Source organism: Diachasmimorpha longicaudata, unplaced genomic scaffold, assembly GCF_034640455.1.
Source record: "Diachasmimorpha longicaudata isolate KC_UGA_2023 unplaced genomic scaffold, iyDiaLong2 ctg00000055.1, whole genome shotgun sequence".
NCBI lineage: Eukaryota > Metazoa > Arthropoda > Insecta > Hymenoptera > Braconidae > Diachasmimorpha > Diachasmimorpha longicaudata.
Window position 1 is genome coordinate 1,622,909 of NW_026973895.1, and position 17,443 is coordinate 1,640,351.

The following is a 17,443-nucleotide window of genomic DNA, read 5'->3' on the forward strand; positions in this document are numbered from 1 at the left end:
GTTTCTCCAGAGTTTTATTCGAAGGGAGGAAGAAAAGAGATCTCTTGATGTGGTTTTCAAATGCCAAAAGTGGTCCTTCTGCCAAATTTGTCCTTGAGAATAGTAAGTTGATCTAGCAATTCCATATTGTCTTCCCAAATTTTTTTCCTACTTCTTCCTAATCTTTGAATATCCATTTTCCAATGAGGTTCTGATTTTTTGTTTTTTTTCTCATTTTAATTCATTAACTTTTTGAAACGTTCAAATTTATTTTGTGGGGTTGAGCAGGTGGTTGAATAAGATTCACGCCAGTGTGTTGGTCAAAATATTTATTCTCAAGTTCTACAGGATACCGCGAGTGGTATGTCCAGGGTAGATCGGGAGTAGTGTGTCCGAGGAAGGTAGAGGAACGACTGTGTGGAAATCGGGAAGAGTGTGGGCTTATAAAGGAAAAGTGTAGGAAAGGGAATGCCTTGGGATCCCTGATCTAGGGTTCGGAAGGCGCCGGTTCTGGGGAGTTCCCCAGTCTCTAAATAATGGTTTATTGCCTGTAGATGACCAGGGTTTGGGGTGTTCCCCAAACTGATGATGGTCGAGAGGGTAATTAGCCTCCGAGGGTCAGGTCCGGGGCTAGACTCGGTTGGGGAATTTCCCATCGAGTTGATGGGGTGTCCTGGCGACACTGTCACCACAGTACCCCCCTGCCAGTGATTTGGATCACGATGATGATGCTACTGTCCTGCCTGGTAGTGGTTGGTGAACCTGACGCGTCTTCCTGAGCGCGTTGTTGGCGGTGTTGCTGGTGGTGGTGGTGGCTCTGGTACTTCCGGCTCGGGTGTTGCTACATTCTGGGTGGCTTGTTGGAGACCTGGTTCATCGTCAGCGATGACATAAGCTGGTTTCAACCTGTCGATGGAGACGTTCACGTCCTTGCCCCTGATGTGGATGGTGAACGTCTTGGCGCTGCGGCGGATGACCCTGTATGGACCTTGGTACGGCATCTGGAGAGGTCCTTTTGGTGCGTCATGGCGGACGAAGACTTGCTCTGCCGTGGCTAGGTCTTTGAACACAAAGGTTTTGTGAGCTCCGTGTCTGTTGACCTTAGCCGGGCGCAGGTTGGCGAAGTGCTGGCGAAGTTCCTTGACGTAGTCCGCTGGGTCGTCTTGGTGACTGACAGCTCGGGGGGCCAGGAACTCTCCAGGTAGGCGTAATGGCTCGCCGTATGCCAGGTCGGCTGCTGATGCCTGGAGGTCTTCCTTCCAGGCCGCTCTGATCCCCAAGAGCACCGTAGGGAGTACCTCCGTCCACGTGGTGTTCTCGTGGCACTTGATAGCTGCCTTGAGTTGGCGATGAAACCGCTCGACCATGCCGTTGGCTGCTGGGTGATAGGCAGTTGTCCTCAGGTGAGTCGTGCCTGCCAAGTAATTGAGGTGCTTGAACAGGTACGACTCGAATTGCCGACCTTGGTCTGTGGTGATGCGGAGGGGAACACCGAAGCGACAAATCCACCCTTCGTAGAAGGCTCTGGCTACCGTCGTTGCCTCCTGGTCCTCCAGGGGAAATGCTTCCGGCCACCTGGAGAATCTGTCGACGCACGTGAGGCAGTATCGGTAGCCCTCGGAGATGGACAGGATGATCAGGTCCATGTGCACGTGCTCGAACCTCGAAGATGGTGGGGCGAATTCTCCCACTGGCGCTGAGACATGCCTGGTGATCTTGGCCTGCTGGCACTGGATGCAGGTGCGAGCCCACTCGCGGCAGTCTGCTTTCACGGACGGCCAAACGTAACGTTGAGTCACGAGTTTGACCGAGGCTTTGACTCCAGGGTGAGCCAGGTTGTGGATGATGTTGAAGGCTGCTCGGCGGTATGGAGGTGTCAGGTATGGTCTTGGTGATGGTGATGACGTGTCGCAGAAGACAGCTACGCCTGCTCCTGGGATCTGGATTTGCTTGAGTTGCAAGCCTGATCCTGAGCGTAGGTATGTTTTCATTGTGTCATCGGCCTGCTGTGATGACGCCAGGGCGGTGTAGTCCAATGGTGACGAAACTGCGTCGATGCGGGATAGTGCGTCCGCGACGACGTTGTCCTTGCCGGACACGTGTTGGATGTCGGTGGAGAACTGCCCGATGAAATCCAGGTGCCGTGCCTGTCTGGGTGAAGCCTTTTCCAACTTCTGCCGGAATGCGAACGTGATTGGTTTGTGGTCCGTGAAGATCGTGAAGGTCCTGGCCTCTACCATGTGTCTGAAGTGTTTGATGGCGAGGTAGATTGCCAGGAGCTCACGGTCGAATGCGCTCCACTTTACTTGAGCTGGACTGAGCTTCTTTGAAAAGAAAGCCAATGGTTCCCAGTCCCTGTTGACTCGTTGCTGCAATGCTGCACCGACGGTGTGGTTGGAGGCGTCACAGATGAGCGCAAGGTTGGCGTCGGCCTTGGGGTGAGCCAGGAGCGCTGCGTCAGCTAGTCTGGCCTTGCAGGTGGTGAAAGCCGTCTGGGCTTCCGGAGTCCAGTTGATGGGAGTTCTGCCCTTGATATTCCCCACCAAGAGCTCGTTGAGTGGTGCCTGGTCCTGTGCAGTCCGGGGTATGAATCTCCGGTAGAAATTCAGCATACCCAGGAACTGTCGGAGCTGCTTCGCCGTTGTTGGTGCTGGATAGTCCAGGATGGCTTGGACTTTTTTCGGCAATGGACGTGTGCCCTCCTTGGACACCAGGTAGCCCAGGAACTCCACCTCAGGCTGGCCGAACACGCACTTCTGTGGGTTGATGAGGAGGCCGTAGGATTGGAGGCGTTCAAATAAGGTCCCCAGGTGCTGTTGGTGTTGTTCTGGTGTTTCGGAGGCTATCAGGATGTCGTCGATGTACGCGTAGCAGAAGTCCAAGTCCCGTAGCACCTCGTCGATGAAGCGTTGAAAGGTCTGGGCGGCGTTGCGAAGACCGAACGACATGTAGGGGAATTCGTACATACCGAATGGTGTGGTGATCGCCGTCTTCGGGATGTCCGCCTCGGCGACCGGAATTTGGTGGTACGCCCGAACCAGGTCGATCGTTGAGAAGATCTCCTTGCCTCGGAGTGCCTGCGCGAAGTCCTGGATGTGCCGCACTGGGTAGCGGTCCGGAACGGTGCGAGCGTTGAGCGCCCGGTAGTCTCCGCATGGTCTCCAGTCATCCGTCTTCTTCTTGGCCATGTGGAGAGGTGAAGACCATGGGCTATTCGATGGTCGGGCTGTACCTCGTTGGACCATGGCGCTGAACTCCTTTTTGGCATCGGCCAGGCGGTCTGGGGCCAAACGTCGTGGTTTGTTGGCGACTGGAGGTCCTGGAGTGGTCTGGATGTGATGCTTGGTGTCATGCCGCGGAGCTGTCCCGGTTCCATCGGGTCTGGTGAGGTCGGGGAACTGCTGAAGGAGCTCGTGGTACTGCGAACTACCTGTAACTATTTTAATACTCGATAGATTAACATTTTCGACTTGCCCGGGTGAGGTGAGCGAGGTGATGGAGTCCACGAGTCTGCCGTTGCGGAGGTCCACCAAGAGTCCGTAGTGGAACAGGAAGTCTGCTCCGATGATGGGTTTGGAGACGTCGGCGATGACGAAGCTCCACGGGAATGCTCGCCGCAGCTTCAAGTTGAGGTCCAATGAGACCGTCCCGTACGTCGCAATGGTGCTGCCGTTCGCCGCCGAGAGCTGATAAGTCGACTTGCGTTGCGGCCCGCGCACTAACCGTCGTGGGAAAACGCACAAGTCGGCTCCTGTGTCGATCAAAAAACGTACCTTGGTTTCCTGATCGGTGATGAATAGGCGGCGCGTCGTCGAGGCAGAGTCACTACCCGCCATTAGTGACTGCTCGGTCCGTTTCCCTGAGCGGTGAAATTGCACGGTCGTGTGCACATTTTAGCCTCAGGTCCGAAGCGCCGATGGTACCAACAGATGCGGTCGGTTCCGTGCTGCCGGTGCGTGGAGCGCGACCTGGACCTCTCTCGCCTGACGTTGCGGCCGCGGGGGGATCCTCCGTCTCCTCTGCTCGACCGCTTCAGGCTCTCGATTTCAGAGCGTAAGTCGCCGAATTGTTCCTCGAGGTTGAGGGCCAACTGGGACAGCTTGAGGCTCAGGAGCGCCTCAATGCTGTGCGCCGCTGCCTCAGCGACCTGTGGAGCAGCAGGTGGGATCCTTGGTCTCAGGATCTGGATGGTTTTGTCGGCCAGATCTGCAGCGTCGTCGAGGGAGGCCTTGCGCTGGGTGGCCAATAACACCTGGACGTCGGCCGGAAGGCGCGTGACCCACAGTGTCCGGAGAGCATCGTCCGGGAAGTTGGGTCCCGCCAGGTTTTTTAGGTGGCGCAGAAACTGAGACGGTTTCATGTCTCCCATTTCTGCGCCTTCTAGGAGCTTCCTCGTCTTCTCCTCCTGGGAGGAGCTCAGGCGCTTTATGAGCTCCGTTTTTAAATATGTGTAGGGGTTGTCCGCCGGAGGGTTCAGGATGATATCCCTCACGTCGGTGGCGTACCTTGACCTGGAGAGCTTCCCGCAGATGTGGCCGAATTTTGTTGATTCGGAAGTGATCCCGGCTGCGTGAAAACTGCGATCGGCGATGCCGAAGAAGAGTTCAGGGTCCTCCGGCGTGAACTCTCCTAGCTGCACGGCTACTCGGTTGATCTGGGCCGTACTCTCCATCGGGTTCTGCTGCTGCTGTGGAGGCCACGTGTCCTGCGATGGTGGTGAGGTGCACTCGTCGGATGGTGCTCGTTGCTGTAGTGGCCGCTCTCGTTCCACGACCATGTGGCGTCTGCTGGTGCTCAGTGTCCACGAACTTCCGCTGAATCACGTCGGGGTCACCAATTTGTGGGGTTGAGCAGGTGGTTGAATAAGATTCACGCCAGTGTGTTGGTCAAAATATTTATTCTCAAGTTCTACAGGATACCGCGAGTGGTATGTCCAGGGTAGATCGGGAGTAGTGTGTCCGAGGAAGGTAGAGGAACGACTGTGTGGAAATCGGGAAGAGTGTGGGCTTATAAAGGAAAAGTGTAGGAAAGGGAATGCCTTGGGATCCCTGATCTAGGGTTCGGAAGGCGCCGGTTCTGGGGAGTTCCCCAGTCTCTAAATAATGGTTTATTGCCTGTAGATGACCAGGGTTTGGGGTGTTCCCCAAACTGATGATGGTCGAGAGGGTAATTAGCCTCCGAGGGTCAGGTCCGGGGCTAGACTCGGTTGGGGAATTTCCCATCGAGTTGATGGGGTGTCCTGGCGACACTGTCACCACAATTTAAACTGTCAATTTTCACAGTTCACACAATGGGAGAAATGAAATTGACAGGCAATTGCCTAAAGGGATCACGTCCAATTCTCTCCTTCGATGTGAACTTCTCCACAAATCCTCACTACGCCCTCCTGCAAGAGTTGGTCGCCCAGATATTTGGTGTGCCCAACAACCACCCCAAAAGCAAGTCCTTCTTCGACCACGTCTACACATTCAGCGTCCTGGACAACAGGATATGGTTCAGAAACTACGAGATCCTGACTGAAGATGGAGGATTGGCAGAGATAGGCCCCAGATTTGTTTTGAATCCAGTGAAAAAGTTCGCCGGGAGTTTCGCAGGAGAAACCCTCTGGGACAACTCCTTCAACATCTCTCCAGCGAAATTTCGTCAAGCCGTAAATAAGAAAGCTGGTGGAAAGCACATAAATAGAGTCGAGCAGAAGATGGCACAGAAGACGAACAAGCCTGAGGTCTCGTACTCGTTTAATCCATTGTATGATATATTCAAAGGAGAACAATTGGTGAAGGCCAAGGAGCTGGAGTCTGGAGAGTCAATGGAGCCACAGACGAACCAGCGGACTGCGGAGACGGGTGAGGAAACTGCGGATCCCTTCGAAGGAAAATCTGTAGCCGAGAGGAAGGAACGTGAGAAAAGAGCTCTGAGGAACTTCGAAAAAATGGCTAAGAAGTCCACCAAGTCCAAAACACTTGGGTCGAAGGTGATAAACAAGAAGAAAGGGGGAAAAATAAAATTGGAATATGAATTTGTTATTTGGGTGGGTGAATAAAAAAAGTATTTTAGATTTTTGTCTTGTTCTTTAAGGTAGTGTCATTCAGGGAATTTTTTCCCCGCCGTCCCGTCAGGAAGACGCAAGGCATCGCCGCGGACGAGAGTACCCAAGTCAAGGTGAAAGTTATCGTGCCGAGGGCTGAATGGCACTGGGGAACAGTGTCTTCAACGATACCCTTGGGGAACCAGGCAGCACCCCATTGTATTTATGCCTTACCCCGGTATTCAGGCTCTGCGGGGGTGGACTTTACTTTCCTAGGCTTCTCGTGGGACATTTATGGAACCAACTAATAATCAAAATTGTAACGACGATAGCTTTCGTATTTACGGATTAACGAAATTTCTCTGGAGAGATGTAAAAGGAGTTTTTCCAGAGTTTTATTCGAAGGGAGGAAGAAAAGAGATCTCTTGATGTGGTTTTCAAATGCCAAAAGTGGTCCTTCTGCCAATTTTGTCCTTGAGAATAGTAAGTTGATCTAGCAATTCCATATTGTCTTCCCAAATTTTTTTCCTACTTCTTCCTAATCTTTGAATATCCATTTTCCAATGAGGTTCTGATTTTTTGTTTTTTTTTCTCATTTTAATTCATTAACTTTTTGAAACGTTCAAATTTATTTAAACTGTCAATTTTCACAGTTCACACAATGGGAGAAATGAAATTGACAGGCAATTGCCTAAAGGGATCACGTCCAATTCTCTCCTTCGATGAGAACTTCTCCACGAATCCTCACTACGCCCTCCTGCAAGAGTTGGTCGCCCAGATATTTGGTGTGCCCAACAACCACCCCAAAAGCAAGTTGTTGCATACCAATCGGTCGTTAATAGTATTACCACAATAAAATGATTATGTTCATTGATGTCAGCGTCGAATGGGAAAAATGGACACTTCGCGATGAAAATATGGGAAATTGTTTATTGTAGCGTTATTCCTAAAATCACCACCTCCGGGGAATCCCCCAAGAAAAACATCTGCTGAACACTCAAACCCTTTAACAGCATCTCGGGACCAGTCCCACCAATTATGTCATAAACAGGGTAAAATTCATTTTCAAAATCCTTCAGGCACTTCCATAAATCAAGATAAATCGTTCCCTATCAAAAAAAAGGGTTTCTACCAAAATTTCCCTCGTTCCGCTTATTTTACAGCTTGATCCTTTGCAACCGGTCAGCAATCTCCTCGCAAGCCTCGCAACAAAAATTCTTCTCCTTGCATGCAGACCCTCCTACAGAAACCTCCCACCAATCAGAACTACAATTTTCATCCCTTCTTAAAATTTAGGAAACTAGTTACTCCTCTCGGGAAGTAATTGAGGGGAGAGTGTAGGGAAAAGGAGCACAGTACCAAGTAGGAAAACAATCGAGCCACATCGCGAGTGTCCAAATTCTTCCGAAGACTTGAGTTTGGAGATTAGCTTCGATGATCAGAGTTGGTCCCCTTTAGACAAACCTACTCCTCTTTATAACCCCACGAACAGTGCAAATGTGAAAGGTTCAAACTTGTGAATAAATGAAAGGTGAAACCAAACCATAGTGCATTTTTGTTTTTGTTCAACCACCCGTGACAACTGTCAGTGAGATAAACTCAAAAATAAACAAATAAATATCAAAAACTCAAACAAAAGGAGTTCAAAAGAAATAAATAAAATAAAAGTTTAGTCATTAATTCTTTCGAGTGAAATTAATTTATTAACTCGAAAGTGCCACAGTCATTTTCTCGATTGCTGGCACACAATTTTTGGTCCTTCGAGCCGGATTATAAAAATAGATCAACGAACGTTGATAAGACTTAGAAGGGAAATAAATAGTTCGACGAATAACAGACGATAACAGAACAATAAACAAGTAAGAGTGCAGTGTTTGAACATAAAATAACATTCCAAAATGGAAGATCTGGAGGAAAGAAATATTCGAATTCAATCAACTCTCAAACGAATGAAAATATGGAAAGCGGAAAATACCAAATTACAAAAATTTCTTTCCATCTACGATAATGCACCTCCTGAAGCTGAAAAAATCGATCGGAAGATGCAGAAATATGAGGATGCTTTGGAAGGCCACGAAGAATTATTGGAAGAATTGGCCACATTGGATCCAGATTATGAACATCACGCAATCGAAGCTGCGTACGACATTGAAAATTGTTATCTAGATAACATAGCACACTACGAAAGATTGAAGGCGATGAACAGAGGAGAAGTGCCAACGGTTTCAAGAACTCAATCGGTGATGAGCAGCGCAAATGCAATCAGCCGTAGGAAGGTAAAATTACCAGAACCTTCGTTACCCAAATTCAACGGTGATTACGAACATTACCTATCATTCAAAGGAGAGTTCGACTCCATGATTCATAATCGAGAAGATCTCAGCGACGTCGATAAATTGACATATTATCGTGGTGCATTAACTGGACCAGCTCTGGATAAGATCAAAATGTTAGCAATCACAAATGAGAACTACGCAAGGGCGAGAAACCTGATTGAGGAAACTTATTCAAATCGACGTTTAATCATCTCCAGACACATTCGTTTACTGCTTCAATCCGTTAAACAGGAACGAGAAACAGCGACAGGACTCTCCAAACTCATAGATGACACACGCCAACACATCGAGATGCTCAAAGTGATGGACGTAAATCTGTCTGAGGAAATTATTGTAATTATCCTAGAGAACGCTCTACATCGTTCAACAGGAGACGAGTGGGATAAGATTCTAGAGAAAAATAAATTCCCGAAACTCGATGAATTTTTGGAATTTCTAGCACACAAGGCAGCCAGATTAGCGAGTCGGGAAACAACTGACAAGGCTATCTCACACAACTCATCAACAGACATTCACCCGTCCAGTGAGAAGAAAGCGTTTAAAAGAACCTTCGCACGAGCATTTTTAACCAACACCGAAACATTAGGAAAAGATTGTCCAGTATGCAACAAAGACTTACATCCACTCTTCAAATGTGAGAAATTCAAGTCACTATCAGCATCTCAACGGTTACAAATTATAAAAGATCGAAATTTCTGTTATAATTGCCTGAGGAATAATCATCGAAGCAGTGATTGTTATTCATCATCAAATTGCCGTCAATGCTGCGGAAGACACAATACGCTTTTACACGCTTCATTCACCCCCAAGAGAACGGAACGAGTCGAAACCAGCACAGCAGCCGACACCAATACCACCCTGAGTGATTCACGAGAGAAAAATCAAGCCAGTTGACTAACCGACCAGGTAACTGAACAGATCACATTAATTAACAATCCACCAATTGATCAAATAATACTGAGCGCTATGGTAAACTTGAAAGACAAACACAATCGACCAGTGCCTTGTAGAATCATACTAGACACCGCCTCAACAGCTAATTTCATTTCGGAAAAATTGGTAAAAACCCTGGGAATTCCAAAAAAGGCTTGTTCTGTACCAGTCGGAGGTCTCAACGGGCTCTCCACTCATACTAAGCATCTCGTGTCGGTAAAATTACAATCGATGAATCGAAAATATCAAGGAGAATTTCAATGCTTGACAATTCCGCAAATCTGCGGCCTTACCCCAACTCAAACCATTCAACGGGAATCCATCAAAATACCTCCAAATGTCCAACTGGCCGATCCAGAATTTTATAAACCGCGACCTGTAGACATGTTACTCGGCTCGGGACCGAGCCTGTTGTTATTTACCGGCGGGCAATACCACCTCAGCAATGATGGCAGACCCAACATTATATTACAAAAAACTCGACTAGGCTGGGTGGTCGGTGGAAGCATAACCAATCATTCAACACTACAACAAGCCTTTAATATAAATACCAATTTTGATCTAAGTAGATTTTGGGAAATAGAACAAGGTACAGGTATCAAACAATTGTCACCCAACGAAAAAGCTGCTGAAGATCATTTCATGAAACACCACATCAGGAATAGTGAAGGGAGATATGTGCTCGCGTTACCGTTCAAAAATTGCCCATCAGAATTGGGTGAATCAAGAGATCTGGCTCTCAAACGCTTCAAGGCATTGGAAGTTAGACTCAACAAGGACGTCAATCTGAAGAACCAATACGAAGCAGTCATGAACGAATATTTAATGCTAAATCATATGTCCAAGGCTATCAATACTGATTCTCCTGGCTATTATCTACCCCATCATGCTGTATTCAAAGAAAGCAGCAACACAACCAAGTTGAGAGTAGTTTTCGATGCTTCAGCAAAAACTACCACAGGCATATCTTTGAATGATTCTCTCTTGACTGGACCCACAATCCAAGACGACATTTTTTCTTTAATGATTAGGTTCAGAACACACCAATACGTCCTCACTGCAGATATTGAGAAAATGTATAGACAGTTTCTAATACGCCCAGAAGATCGCAAATTTCAACGAATTTTCTGGAAAGACGAACAAAATCATTTAGTTACATATGAATTAAACACAGTGACATTTGGACTATCAGCAGCTCCCTTTCTCGCCATCAGATCTTTGCAACAATTAGCCAAGGATGAAGCAACCCGTTATCCAACCGCATCACAGATAATACAGCGAGACATGTACGTGGACGATCTCTTAACTGGATTTGATTCAATCGAAGAAGCCATAAATGCAAGGAACCAAATCACCCATTTATTAAAAAAAGGAGGACTCAACCTACGTCAATGGGCATCAAATGAACCAAGGTTACTTGAAGGATTACCAAAAGAAGGAATCAACCAACATCTATCATTGGGTGGCGATAAAACCTTGAAAACATTAGGAATTTCATGGAACTCTGAAAATGATAGCATCAATTACACCACCAAGCCTATAAAACAAAAAGAAGTAATCAGTAAACGTACAATTTTATCAGAAGTCGCCGCAATTTTTGATCCTTTGGGACTACTAGGTCCAATCATTTTAAAGGCAAAAACTATAATTCAACAGTTATGGCTAGCTAACGTCGACTGGGATGAACCTATACCTCTCCATATCGCAACAATATGGACTGACTTCTGTAACCAGTTGTCGCTGATTAACGAATTGGAATTTGATCGAAAAACCCTTATCAAACACTCAGTCAATAATGAAATTCACGGTTTTTGTGATGCCAGTGAAGTAGGTTATGGAGCCTGTATCTACCTCAGATCAATTAATTCTAAGGGAAATGTTAAAATCACTTTACTATGCGCCAAATCCCGAGTAGCACCTTTAAAAACAATCAGCATTCCACGTTTAGAACTATGTGGTGCTCAAACTCTAGCTAACCTATACCAATCGGTAAAAGACTTCATAAACATCCCTATCTCCAAGACAGTCCTCTGGACTGATTCTATGATTGTTCTACACTGGATCCAGACCCCACCTCACACGTTGAAAACATTTGTTCAAAATAGAATCACCGAAATCCAACATCTAACTGAAAATTGCAAATGGAAACACGTATCATCAGGAGACAATCCTGCTGATGCCTTGTCCAGAGGACAACTGCCCATTGAATTCATAAAAAACCACCTCTGGACCACTGGGCCCACTTGGTTAACTCTTCCAAGTGAGCAGTGGCCAGACCGGCCATTACAAGCGCCAACTGTTGATAAAGAAACAAAACAAATAACTTGTTTAAAAACCATCATTGATTTATCATTGTTTAACACCTTTCACTCGTTTGACAAATTAATCCGCACGTTCGCTTACTGTTATAGATTCATTTCGAGAAAGAAAGATCGACGTTGGCAAGGGCGAGTGACATTAGTTGAATTAAGGGAAACTGAAGCTCGCATCATCAAACTCATCCAACATCAAGCCTTTCAAGAAGACATCCAAAGTCTTCAACAGACGAAGGCAGCACCCCAGCGTCAATCCATCAGACTGAAACAATTGACTCCTTTTCTCGATGATCAAGGCATATTACGTGTGGGAGGAAGACTAGAGAATGCGCAGATATCATTTAATCAACGGCATCCAATAATTTTACCACATACTGGTATCATTCCTGAATTGATCATCTCTAAATCTCATCTCGATAATTGTCACTCTGGAGTTCAAAGCACACTTTACAACATTAGACATAACTACTGGATTCTCAATGGTAGAAATTCCGTCAGAAAAATAATCCGAAGATGCTCTACTTGTTGTCGAGCAAATCCGCCTACAACACATTATATCATGGGCAACTTGCCAACAGCTCGAGTTTCTCAAACCATCAGACCTTTCGTCAATGTGGGTGTTGATTATTGCGGCCCTTTTTTGATTAAAGAAAAGAAGTACCGTAATCGAGGACACGTGAAAGTTTATGTTGCGGTTTTCATATGTCTTGCCGTAAAAGCCGTTCATCTCGAGCTAGTCAGCGACCTCACGACATCTGGATTTTTAGCAGCCTTGGATAGATTCATTTCAAGGAGAGGAAGACCCACATCGATAGAATCAGACAACGGAACAAATTTCACAGGCGCCAACAACGAGATGAAAGCCATCATCAATGAATTGAAAGAGTCACAGCAAGACGACATAATATCCCGCGAACTCAATAAGCAAGGCATTCAATGGAAATTCACACCCCCACTTTCTCCACATTTTGGCGGAATATGGGAAGCGGCCGTCAAATCTTTTAAGCATCATCTAATTCGAGTTACAAGAAACACTTCATTGACATTTGAGGAATTAAACACATTAATCATTAAAATTGAAGGGATTCTCAACTCCAGACCGATCACACCAATGTCAGCAGACCCTAATGATCTTCAAGCTCTCTCACCTGGTCACTTCCTAATCGGTACCACATTCACGAGTATCCCTGAGAGAGACTTCACAGAGGAAAAAATCAACACATTATCAAGATGGGAATTAATACAAAAAATGAAACAGGAATTCTGGTGCAGATGGAACAAGGAATATCTAAACGAACTCAACATACGAAAGAAATGGACTACGGGAACTCACAACATCGTCAAAGGTTCAATTGTACTGTTGAAAGAAGACAACATCCCACCGATGAAATGGAGGATCGGTCGAGTAATGGAACTCCACCCGGGAACAGATGACATCGTACGAGTAGTAACAGTCAAAACCGCCACCGGAATGTTGAAAAGAAACGTAAAACGACTCGCACCCTTGCCAACGCCCACATCGTAATTCACTCAAATTGAAAAATTAAATTGTTGATCGTTATACTCTCAACGGGGGGAGTATGTTGCATACCAATCGGTCGTTAATAGTATTACCACAATAAAATGATTATGTTCATTGATGTCAGCGTCGAATGGGAAAAATGGACACTTCGCGATGAAAATATGGGAAATTGTTTATTGTAGCGTTATTCCTAAAATCACCACCTCCGGGGAATCCCCCAAGAAAAACATCTGCTGAACACTCAAACCCTTTAACAGCATCTCGGGACCAGTCCCACCAATTATGTCATAAACAGGGTAAAATTCATTTTCAAAATCCTTCAGGCACTTCCATAAATCAAGATAAATCGTTCCCTATCAAAAAAAAGGGTTTCTACCAAAATTTCCCTCGTTCCGCTTATTTTACAGCTTGATCCTTTGCAACCGGTCAGCAATCTCCTCGCAAGCCTCGCAACAAAAATTCTTCTCCTTGCATGCAGACCCTCCTACAGAAACCTCCCACCAATCAGAACTACAATTTTCATCCCTTCTTAAAATTTAGGAAACTAGTTACTCCTCTCGGGAAGTAATTGAGGGGAGAGTGTAGGGAAAAGGAGCACAGTACCAAGTAGGAAAACAATCGAGCCACATCGCGAGTGTCCAAATTCTTCCGAAGACTTGAGTTTGGAGATTAGCTTCGATGATCAGAGTTGGTCCCCTTTAGACAAACCTACTCCTCTTTATAACCCCACGAACAGTGCAAATGTGAAAGGTTCAAACTTGTGAATAAATGAAAGGTGAAACCAAACCATAGTGCATTTTTGTTTTTGTTCAACCACCCGTGACAACTGTCAGTGAGATAAACTCAAAAATAAACAAATAAATATCAAAAACTCAAACAAAAGGAGTTCAAAAGAAATAAATAAAATAAAAGTTTAGTCATTAATTCTTTCGAGTGAAATTAATTTATTAACTCGAAAGTGCCACAGTCATTTTCTCGATTGCTGGCACACAAGTCCTTCTTCGACCACGTCTACACATTCAGCGTCCTGGACAACAGGATATGGTTCAGAAACTACGAGATCCTGACTGAAGATGGAGGATTGGCAGAGATAGGCCCCATATTTGTTTTGAATCCAGTGAAAAAGTTCGCCGGGAGTTTCGCAGGAGAAACCCTCTGGGACAACTCCTTCAACATCTCTCCAGCGAAATTTCGTCAAGCCGTAAATAAGAAAGGTGGTGGAAAGCACATAAATAGAGTCGAGCAGAAGATGGCACAGAAGACGAACAAGCCTGAGGTCTCGTACTCGTTTAATCCATTGTATGATATATTCAAAGGAGAACAATTGGTGAAGGCCAAGGAGCTGGAGGCCGGAGAGTCAATGGAGCCACAGACGAACCAGCGGACTGCGGAGACGGGTGAGGAAACTGCGGATCCCTTCGAAGGAAAATCTGTAGCCGAGATGAAGGAACGTGAGAAAAGAGCTCTGAGGAACTTCGAAAAAATGGCTAAGAAGTCCACCAAGTCCAAAACACTGTGGTCGAAGGTGATAAAGAAGAAGAAAGGGGGAAAAATAAAATTGGAAAATGAGTTTGTTATTTGTGTGGGTGAATAAAAAAAGTATTTTAGATTTTTGTCTTGTTCTTTAAGGTTGTGTCATTAAGGGAAATTTTTCCCCGCCGTCCCGTCAGGAAGACGCAAGGCATCGCCGCGGACGAGAGTACCCAAGTCAAGGTGAAAGTTATCGTGCCGAGGGCTGAATGGCACTGGGGAACAGTGTCTTCAAGGATACCCTTGGGGAACCAGGCAGCACCCCATTGTATTTATGCCTTACCCCGGTATTCAGGGTCTGCGGGGGTGGACTTTACTTTCCTAGGCTTCTCGTGGGACATTTATGGAACCAACTAATAATCAAAATTGTAACGACGATAGCTTTCGTATTTACGGATTAACGAAATTCCTCTGGAGAGATGTAAAAGGAGTTTTTCCAGAGTTTTATTCGAAGGGAGGAAGAAAAGAGATCTCTTGATGTGGTTTTCAAATGCCAAAAGTGGTCCTTCACCCAAATTTGTCCTTGAGAATAGTAAGTTGATCTAGCAATTCCATATTGTCTTCCCAAATTTATTTCCTACTTCGTCCTAATCTTTGGATATCCATTTTCCAATGAGGTTCTGATTTTTTGTTTTTTTTTTCTCATTTTAATTCATTAACTTTTTGAAACGTTCAAATTTATTTAAACTGTCGATTTTCACAGTTCACACAATGGGAGAAATGAAATTGACAGGCAATTGCCTAAAGGGATCACGTCCAATTCTCTCCTTCGATGAGAACTTCTCCACGAATCCTCACTACGCCCTCCTGCAAGAGTTGGTCGCCCAGATATTTGGTGTGCCCAACAACCACCCCAAAAGCAAGTCCTTCTTCGACCACGTCTACACATTCAGCGTCCTGGACAACAGGATATGGTTCAGAAACTACGAGATCCTGACTGAAGATGGAGGATTGGCAGAGATAGGCCCCAGATTTGTTTTGAATCCAGTGAAAAAGTTCGCCGGGAGTTTCGCAGGAGAAACCCTCTGGGACAACTCCTTCAACATCTCTCCAGCGAAATTTCGTCAAGCCGTAAATAAGAAAGCTGGTGGAAAGCACATAAATAGAGTCGAGCAGAAGATGGCACAGAAGACGAACAAGCCTGAGGTCTCGTACTCGTTTAATCCATTGTATGATATATTCAAAGGAGAACAATTGGTGAAGGCCAAGGAGCTGGAGGCCGGAGAGTCAATGGAGCCACAGACGAACCAGCGGACTGCGGAGACGGGTGAGGAAACTGCGGATCCCTTCGAAGGAAAATCTGTAGCCGAGATGAAGGAACGTGAGAAAAGAGCTCTGAGGAACTTCGAAAAAATGGCTAAGAAGTCCACCAAGTCCAAAACACTGGGGTCGAAGGTGATAAAGAAGAAGAAAGGGGGAAAAATAAAATTGGAAAATGAGTTTGTTATTTGTGTGGGTGAATAAAAAAAGTATTTTAGATTTTTGTCTTGTTCTTTAAGGTTGTGTCATTAAGGGAAATTTTTCCCCGCCGTCCCGTCAGGAAGACGCAAGGCATCGCCGCGGACGAGAGTACCCAAGTCAAGGTGAAAGTTATCGTGCCGAGGGCTGAATGGCACTGGGGAACAGTGTCTTCAAGGATACCCTTGCGGAACCAGGCAGCACCCCATTGTATTTATGCCTTACCCCGGTATTCAGGCTCTGCGGGGGTGGACTTTACTTTCCTAGGCTTCTCGTGGGACATTTATGGAACCAACTAATAATCAAAATTGTAGCGACGATAGCTTTCGTATTTACGGATTAACGAAATTTCTCTGGAGAGATGTAAAAGGAGTTTTTCCAGAGTTTTATTCGAAGGGAGGAAGAAAAGAGATCTCTTGATGTGGTTTTCAAATGCCAAAAGTGGTCCTTCTGCCAAATTCGTCCTTGAGAATAGTAAGTTGATCTAGCAATTCCATATTGTCTTCCCAAATTTTTTTCCTACTTCTTCCTAATCTTTGAATATCCATTTTCCAATGAGGTTCTGATTTTTTGTTTTTTTTTTCTCATTTTAATTCATTAACTTTTTGAAACGTTCACATTTATTTAAACTGTCAATTTTCACAGTTCACACAATGGGAGAAATGAAATTGACAGGCAATTGCCTAAAGGGATCACGTCCAATTCTCTCCTTCGATGTGAACTTCTCCACAAATCCTCACTACGCCCTCCTGCAAGAGTTGGTCGCCCAGATATTTGGTGTGCCCAACAACCACCCCAAAAGCAAGTCCTTCTTCGACCACGTCTACACATTCAGCGTCCTGGACAACAGGAAATGGTTCAGAAACTACGAGATCCTGAGTGAAGATGGAGGATTGGCAGAGATAGGCCCCAGATTTGTTTTGAATCCAGTGAAAATATTCGCCGGGAGTTTCGCAGGAGAAACCCTCTGGGGACAACTCCTTCTACATCTCTCCAGCGAAATTTCGTCAAGCCGTAAATAAGAAAGCTGGTGGAAAGTACATAAATAGAGTCGAGCAGAAGATGGCACAGAAGACGAACAAGCCTGAGGTCTCGTACTCGTTTAATCCATCGTATGATATATTCAAAGGAGAACAATTGGTGAAGGCCAAGGAGCTGGAGTCTGGAGAGTCAATGGAGCCACAGACGAACCAGCGGACTGCGGAGACGGGTGAGGAAACTGCGGATCCCTTCGAAGGAAAATCTGTAGCCGAGAGGAAGGAACGTGAGAAAAGAGCTCTCAGGAACTTCGAAAAAATGGCTAAGAAGTCCACCAAGTCCAAAACACTGGGGTCGAAGGTGA

General features: G+C 45.8%; 3 protein-coding genes across 3 annotated transcripts in view; 2 read left to right on the plus strand and 1 right to left on the minus strand.

The window, feature by feature from the left end:
- LOC135171614 (uncharacterized) overlaps positions 1-690 on the plus strand; it is a 77,162-nt gene extending 76,472 nt beyond the window's left edge. Inside the window, exons 4-5 of the mRNA XM_064138242.1 lie at positions 328-435; positions 542-690. Coding sequence (XP_063994312.1) covers positions 328-435; positions 542-690 — 257 coding nt within the window. The remainder of the gene's footprint in view (positions 1-327; positions 436-541) is intronic.
- A 3,124-nt stretch (positions 691-3,814) lies between these two features.
- On the minus strand, positions 3,815-4,756 carry LOC135171615 (uncharacterized). The gene has a single exon (XM_064138243.1). The coding sequence runs from the start codon at positions 4,754-4,756 to the stop codon at positions 3,815-3,817; it is 942 nt and encodes a 313-aa protein (XP_063994313.1).
- Positions 4,757-9,309: 4,553 nt separating this feature from the next.
- On the plus strand, positions 9,310-13,116 carry LOC135171616 (uncharacterized). The gene has a single exon (XM_064138245.1). The coding sequence runs from the start codon at positions 9,310-9,312 to the stop codon at positions 13,114-13,116; it is 3,807 nt and encodes a 1,268-aa protein (XP_063994315.1).
- Positions 13,117-17,443: the final 4,327 nt, after the last annotated feature.

Bases quoted from the DNA above. Each gene is read 5' to 3' on its own strand.
- LOC135171616 (XM_064138245.1), top strand. From the start codon at position 9,310: ATGGTAAACTTGAAAGACAAACACAATCGACCAGTGCCTTGTAGAATC.
- LOC135171615 (XM_064138243.1), bottom strand. From the start codon at position 4,756: ATGGTCGTGGAACGAGAGCGGCCACTACAGCAACGAGCACCATCCGAC.